General features: G+C 38.2%; 1 protein-coding gene across 1 annotated transcript in view; it reads left to right on the top strand.

Annotated features, from left to right (window-relative positions):
- The window catches only part of LOC150091131 (photoreceptor-specific nuclear receptor-like), a 101,948-nt gene extending 101,668 nt beyond the window's left edge, over positions 1–280 (top strand). The window contains exon 8 of the mRNA XM_090387134.1: positions 22–280. Coding sequence (XP_090243260.1) covers positions 22–280 — 259 coding nt within the window. The remainder of the gene's footprint in view (positions 1–21) is intronic.
- Positions 281–7,937: the final 7,657 nt, after the last annotated feature.

Below are 7,937 nucleotides of genomic sequence, written 5' to 3' on the forward strand. Positions count from 1 at the left end.
TTAATTTTTAATTGTAAATAGCTATTTTATTGTATACATGGCTAGTGTTGAAGAATTGGGTGAGGCAACATCTGAGGTCACAGATGACGAAAGGGAGGAAATAACGGGAGAAATCTTGTCACAAGTTCAGGAACTAACAGAGCTAGAGGTATTTTCTGGAAGGACCATTTTAAGGACTCCTCCAAGTCTTAGGTCCTCATCTCTCTCTCAAATCTTCAGCAGAATTCGCAAAGTCATAATGATACCAAGAAGAGGAAAACCAGAGCTGGTAATATGCTGAGAAGAAAAATCAAGATAGTACAAAGGAGACTGGTTCTTATAAGAAAAGAAGAACAGACGGAAGTAAAGAAAGATCTAAGTATGAAGGGTTCGAACACGTAAAAGAAATAAGGGGTAGGCTTAGGGCCTACTTATATGATGTGCACAGTAAAGTCCCTACTGCAGCCATGCGAATAATCTTAGATCTTTGGGATGTTCTTGAAACAAAGGCTATGGATGTCCATATGGAAAATTTGTTTCTAAAAGAAAAGTTGGAGGGAAAGAGGAAGGAAAAGAAAAATTATTCCCATGTGTTTCAAGAATCAGCAAAGGAGATCAAGAAACTAACAAGAGTTTTGTTGATTAAAGTAGCAAATGAGAGATTCAAGACAAGCGAGGATGTTAAACAAGAAGTCTTGAAGGAATTGAGACCATCCTTGAAAGATGTGAAGATTAAAAATATAAGAACAATTAGAGACTGCGGGATTCTGTTGGAGGCGGAGGGGGAGGATGACATTAAGAAAATTAGAGGTTGTTCAAGGATTCAGGAAGTGGGACGGAAGTATGTAATTCCAAAAGTTGTTCATCCTAGAATAGTTATATTTGATATTGAAAAGGACATCCAGAAGGAAGATTTTCTGGAACAGGTATGGATAAAGAATTGTAAAGATTATGGAGTATCTAAGAAAGAGTTTAATAAAAATGTTCAAATTGTCTCAATAAATAATGCTAAGAATGTTAATGTGTCCAATTGGATATTGGAGGTCAGATCGAGGCTCTGGAACGTAATAAAGCAGAAAGAAAAGATATATGCTAATTGGATGGCATACAGATATCAAGAAATATTCTCTGTGTGTCAGTGTTATAAATGCCTGGGATTTGGTAATGTCTCTAAATACTGCAAAAGAGAAGCTGTATGTGGACATGGTGCCCAGATGGGACATACATACATACAGAGATTGTGGAAAGAAGACTGAGAGACCAGTCTGTTGTAACTGTAAGAGCAGAAGCAGGAAGTGTGATCACACTGCTACTGATAAGGATTGCCCTGAGTGCAAAAGAGCTTTAGAGTTATATAAAAATAAAATAAGTTATGGCTGAAAAACTAAGTGTATTACAGCTTATGCACAACGAGCATTAAGAAATGGAAGGCTGTGGCTGCGCAAATACATTTAGAAATGGAAAAGAAGGGCATTGATGTGAGTCTACTGCAGGAACCCTACGAAGTAGGGGGCAACGTACAAGGTTATCCAAGGAATTATAGAATTTTGTCAGATATAAATAGTCCGAAAGTTGCGATAGTGGTGAGAAGACATGATCCGGTGGTTACTAAGATCACAAGCCTGTCAAATGAAAATATAATTTGTGTCGAAGTAATTGCCGTGATTGGCAGAGTATATTCGGTCTCACTTTACTGTCAGCACTCGGATGACATAAATTCGTATATAAATTACCGGGAGAAAATAACTGACGTACTACGAGATTGCCATATCGTTATTGCGATGGACTCTAATTCTAATTCTGTCCTGTGGGGTAGCGGGGAGTCTGATAATAGAGGAGAGATCCTTGAGGACTTCTTGTCTACCTCTGGTATGGTTGTTATCAATGTTCCAGGCCATATACCAACGTATAGCTCTGTACATGGGCAGTTCTATATTGATGTTACAGCATGTACTGTGTCTGTGCTGGATAAAGTACAGTACATGACTGGAAAGTCGTTGATCATTTGACTACAAGTGATCACAATGGCATTTTGTTTCAACTGAGTTGCACAGAGAGATTACGAGAAGTTAAAGAAACAGAAAGGTTTTCTGTTCGAACTGCTAATTGGGAGAGTTTCGATCTGACTTTCAACCAAATAGTGAATGAAATAAATTGGGATTTACTTAGTGTTAGAGACTATGTGTATAAATTTAAGGATGCAGTTATATACTGTAGAGCTTCGAACTTATTAATGAAAAAGATAAGATCAAGACCTATGATATGGTGGAATGCATAAATGTCTTAAAGCAGACTTCTTGAAGTCATATATGTCGGAAAAAAGGCTCAAGAGATCCTTGGAATACTGTTTTTAGGTTGATTACGGAGAAATATATTTTTAATTCCATAAATTTTACTGTAAATACTAGGAGTATGGACACTATAGACTGGAGTGAATCCATGGACACGATCCTGGATGAGTTGTTTCCTGATATAGGTATACAAGAACTAAGTCAAGAACAGAATGATATGATATGAGGCAATGCCAGGCATTGTTCCAATATACGTGAGCAAAATTTTACTATGGAGGAGGTCCATGATGCTGTTGCACAGGCAGTGGATGGCCGGTCGCCTGGTCCTGATCTAATAGAGGTTAAGATTATGAAGAGGGTGTTTAATATAAGACTTGAATTGTTAGTTAATATGTTGAATAAATGTTTAGAATTGCGTTTTCCTTCCCTGAAGTGTGGAGAGTGGCCGTTTTGAAATTGATAATGAAGCGTCCAGACAAGCTTCCGAGTGAACCAGGTTCATATTGTCCCATAACATTGTTATCTGTAATAGCAAAGACTTATGAACAACTGTATATCAGTCGACTTATGATTAAATATGATGAGAATCATATGTCCTCTAAAAACCAGTATGGTTATAAAAAAGGAAAGTCTACAGATGATGCTATTTATCAGATGATATCATATGTTCAGTGCTATGATGAGCGTTATGTCCTTGGAATCTTCGTTGATTTTGACGGCGCATTCGATATGCTTTGGTGGGAGGGAATCCTCTCTAGGATTAGAACTATTGGATGTTCAGACAACCTGTATCCAGTTTTTAAAGAATATTTCTCAAAACGTAAGATTGTGGTAAGAACTGGGTACACAGAAGTAAGAAGAGATGTAACACGAGGTTGTCCTCAGGGCTCGGTGATTGGTCCTCATGCCTGGGCGATTGTGTTAGATGACTTTTTGTGTAGGAATCACGTTGGTGTGAACGTGGTGGCATATGCTGATGACCTGCTAATTCTGGTTTATGGCAATGCAAGGTCCCAACTAGAAGTATGTGCTTCTCAGATCATGGAAGAACTAATAAGTGGTCCACTCTATATAAATTACAGATTTCGAAAACGAAAACCGTGCAGTTGCTGCCTAAAGGGTCGTTTAAGCATGAATAGGTGTCCGGTGGTAAGAGCATTTGATATGTCCATTCGATATGTAACTTCTGTTAAGTATCTTGGTGTGTGTGTGTAGGGGAGAGAATGGCACTTGTGGAATATATGAAGTATTTAAAAAATAAAGCACAGTTGCTTTATGCTAAGCTAAGAAGAATGATAAGAACGGATTGGGGGATAAAGGGAAGAGCTTTGAATCTTCTCTATGATTGCTTATTTGTCCCCATTATAACTTATTCTTCAGTGGCTTGGCTGCACAGGATAACAAATTCTGTCGTCAAGAAATACTTGCTCCAGGCGCAGAGGTTCGCTCTCCTATGCATGACACGTGCTTGCAGGATGGTGTCGACGGATGCTCTGCAGGTTTTGGCTGGTCGACTGCCAGCTGACTTGCAGACCGTTCTGTCAGCACTATTATACTGTACCAAGAACAATATAAGAAAAACAGTGGCCTCTTGTCCTGATTCATATAAGACATATACTAAGTGTGATCTTAAGGATGAAAAGGTAAGAATTAAAAGTGAATTAATGGTTGTATGGCAACAGAGATGGGATACGAGCGAGAAAGGCCGTGTTACCTATATGGATCTTCCCAAGGATATATTGAATGTGCGAGCAAATCCTTGGCAGCAATTTGGACTGCAGGCTACATTCCTAATTACAGGACACAGACTGGCAAAAAGATTATATGAGTTGAGACTTGCAGAAAGCGATTTATGTTCTTGTGGACAACAAGAAACTTGTGCACATATTATGTTGCATTGTAGTAGTTATGTTGACTTCAGGAATGAGTTGGAGGTGTGCATGGATGGACTTGAACAAGGAAATTTTGGATCATGTTGATGGATAGGGCTCTGTTTTGGTATTTTAATAATTTTGTGAGTTTGGTTTTTAAGTGGAGAGCAAGACAGGACTAGATAGTAGCACCCGCCTCCCCGTGGCTGGGGATGGTAACATAGTCCATTAGGATATGTGAGACAACGTTAGCAAAGACTATATTCTTCTTGGCTATAGCTAAGAGGAATAGTGCTCTTCTTTTTAGTTATGTTGTTTAAAAATTTTAAATAGTTTGATGTTTAATGTAATGTTTTAACACAGTCAAGAAATTTTCACTGAAGTAGTATTATCCACATATAAGCTTAAGCTTAGGAGGTGGACTTGCTGAAGGTGTATTGAATGAAAAATGTCCTTTTTTTACACATTGTACACCACGTATTCCAATTCTTCATTCCATATATTTGTGTGACACCACGTCTCGGATATCCCAACAATGGTTGCATTTGACCAGCACTTTAAATTCATCAAATTTATTTACTATACTCCTTGCTTTGTTGTACATGCAAGTATTAGTATTAGCAATGACCACATGGTGCAAGGAAGCCTATGGTTATGCTGCACCAGCCAAAAAAAAAACAAAAACAAAATAATAATAATAATAATAATAATAATAATAATAATAAAATGACAAAAAATAAAATAAAACAATAAGAATAAAAATTAAATAATAATAATAATAAAATAAAATAAAACAATAAGAATAAAAATTAAATAATAATAATAATAAAATAAAATAAAACAATAAGAATAAAAATTAAATAATAAAAATAATAATTAGAGAAAAACAAATAGACAACCTATGCGTTTCCCTCCTCTCGTAAGTTATGCGTTTTCCTCCTCTCGTAGGTAATTATCAAGCTGACCTTTGAATTTCCCCAAACTGTAAGCCTCTACCACTCATGTAGGCAACTTATTCCAATAATTTATAACTCGCTGGCTAAAATAAAACTTCCTGAAATTCAGTCTAAATATCTCCCCCTGTAACATTGAAAATATGGCCCCTTGTTCTAAAATCATTTATAATCGCGAAAATTTCGTCCTCATTCATTTTGCTTATGCCTCTTAACTTTTGCTTATGCCTTAAAAACTACAAGCAAGCCTCCTCTAATGTGCCTAGTGTCCAAGTTCTGCAACCCACATATCCGAAGTCTTTCCTCATATGGACGCCCTTCGGCCGATCTCACCACGCGAGTTATCAGTCTTTGAACGCTTTCAAGAAGCACAGTTTTTCTTTAGGCGTGGTTTCCATGCTCGAGCACAGTATTCCAAGTGTTGTCTAACGATAGCCTTATACTGTATAAGGGGATTATGACGTCCTTATCTCTATTCGCAATTGTTCGATAAATCATCGATAGGACACTATTGGCCTTCCTTGTAACCAGTATACATTGCACGGAGACCTTCATGTCTGACCGTATCGTAATACCCAAGTCCCTTTCCTTCACTACCGTCTTTAGTTCAACTCTGCCAAGTGTATGTTATTTTGAAGTTACTGTTCACCAGGTGCAATACCTTACACTGCTGGATTAAAGCATAGCTGCCATTTTTCTGACCATTCCTGAAGTCTATCTAGGTCACTCCAAAGAAGCTCTTCTTGGCGGTGATCGTTAACTATTCTACCAATTTTTACATCATCTGCAAATTTAGACATCACGTCCTCTGTCCCTTCATCGATGTCATTTATGAAAACCAAAAACAACAGTGGTCCCAATACTGATCCTTGGGGAACCCCAGTTCTTACGTCAACCCAATCTGAGGAATAACCATTTGTCACAACACTCTACCTCCCGCACTGAAGCCACTCAGCTATTCATCGAAGAATTTTTCCTGTGATTCCAACCTATTACAGCTAATAAAGTAACCATTCATGTGAGACTGAATCAAATGCTTTGCTGAAATCCAAATAAACAATGTCGAAATTATTTCCTAAATCCAGCTCTTGAGTGACCCTGTCAAAATAGCTAACCAGTTTAGTTAAACATGATTTTCCCTTTACAAAACCATGCTGAATATCCTTTAGAATTCCATTTCTATCTAAATGATCCTGAATTCCACCCTTGATCATTGTCTCCATGATTTTCCCTAATACTGAAGTTAGACTAACCGACTGGTAATTTCCCACTTCACTCTTAGAACCGCCCTTATGTATTGGAGATACATTGGCACTTTTCCAATCCAACGGAATCACTCTCGAGTCCAGTGATACTCTCATAATTAGCCTCAATGGTTCAATGCACTCACCTGTCGCCTCCCTTAAGATTATAGGGTATATGCCATCAACCCCAGGAGCCTTACCGGCCTGTAGGCTCGAAAGTTTTTTCATTAAATGAACATGTGAAATTTCAACATCATTACTTACATATTTTTCAACTTCACTCCCATAATTTCTCATTGACGTAAAGGTGTTTTATTCTGTAAATATCGATGCAAAGTAACTGTTGAGTCCATCTGCAACTTTAACTGGGGTATCTAATACTTTCCCACGTCCATTATATAAGGGTGCGATCTGGTTGTCCTTCTCTTCTTTGCATTATACAGTATATATGCACCTGTTCTTACTCTTAGTTCCTCTACTACATGATATGTATTTACTTGTTCCCTGATGACTCCCATCAGTCCTTGAAATCCCTGGCACCTTGCTTTCCATGCTGCTGCTGCTCGTTTCAATGGAAGTACAGTAGTGCAAAAATCACGTTCCCCTCTGCCTGCGGCTATTGTTAATCTATTAGTCCGTATCTTCGCAAGCTAGCAGTTTTCGAACCCACCTAATACTGCCTCAATAGTATCAGCAAATATTCTTCACCCTTTCTGTTTAAGTATATCCCAAGCCTGTAGAAGCAGTCTCTTCTGTTATCAAGCACAGACCACGGTGAGATAAATTCTACTCCATGAGCCTTGCACAGTCTCTCCAGAGCCGAATTGATTGGCAAAGCTCTCATCATATAATCCTATCATGTCTGGGCAGAAGTGCATACACTTTATAATTCAACCCTAACTCGCTAATTTTTTCAACATTGACCTGTACTTGTTAAGCAAGTCTGCAGATCTTCTACTCTTAATGTCATAGTCCCAACGGGTAAAACAATATCACCTTTTGTGATATTGTTTTTCCTGTAAAAGATGATAAAAAAATGATATCTGCCTTAAAAGATGATATCTGTTCTACAACCTCATCAACATTTTTCGCTGGCAGACATACCCTAGTCCTATTTCACCTATTCTTTTTGCACAATATATTTCCCATTCCTCTGGCAATAGATCCATCGACAATAACTAGCTTCTCTGGGACCAGCGCATACTGCCTTGGTGGGAGGGGTTGCCGCTCTGTTGCCTGATGATCAAGATATGGGCAGCTGAGAGCTTGATGGGCCCGCAATTTATATCCTTCGAGGGAATCCACCCTGTTCTTCAAGCTCTAATATCCTCCAACGAATATACTTTAGTGGTCATTTTGTTATAAATTTTTGTAGTTACTGTATTTCCTTTTCGCAGTTAAAAACTGAATATCACTGCACACTGTTCTGTTTTGGACGCACTATCTGTTTGAAAAACTGCACCACGCTCGCGCGTGCACACACACACACACACACACACACACAACTACAATAAAGAGAAAAGCATGAAGCTGGTCGTGTTGATAGCATTTCGACGTGTCGATTTTAACGTACTCGGTCAATTTCCCCACCCTGTTGAG

Source organism: Mastigoproctus giganteus, chromosome 1, assembly GCF_048544385.1.
Source record: "Mastigoproctus giganteus isolate SK-2022 chromosome 1, ASM4854438v1, whole genome shotgun sequence".
Classification (NCBI taxonomy): domain Eukaryota; kingdom Metazoa; phylum Arthropoda; class Arachnida; order Uropygi; family Thelyphonidae; genus Mastigoproctus; species Mastigoproctus giganteus.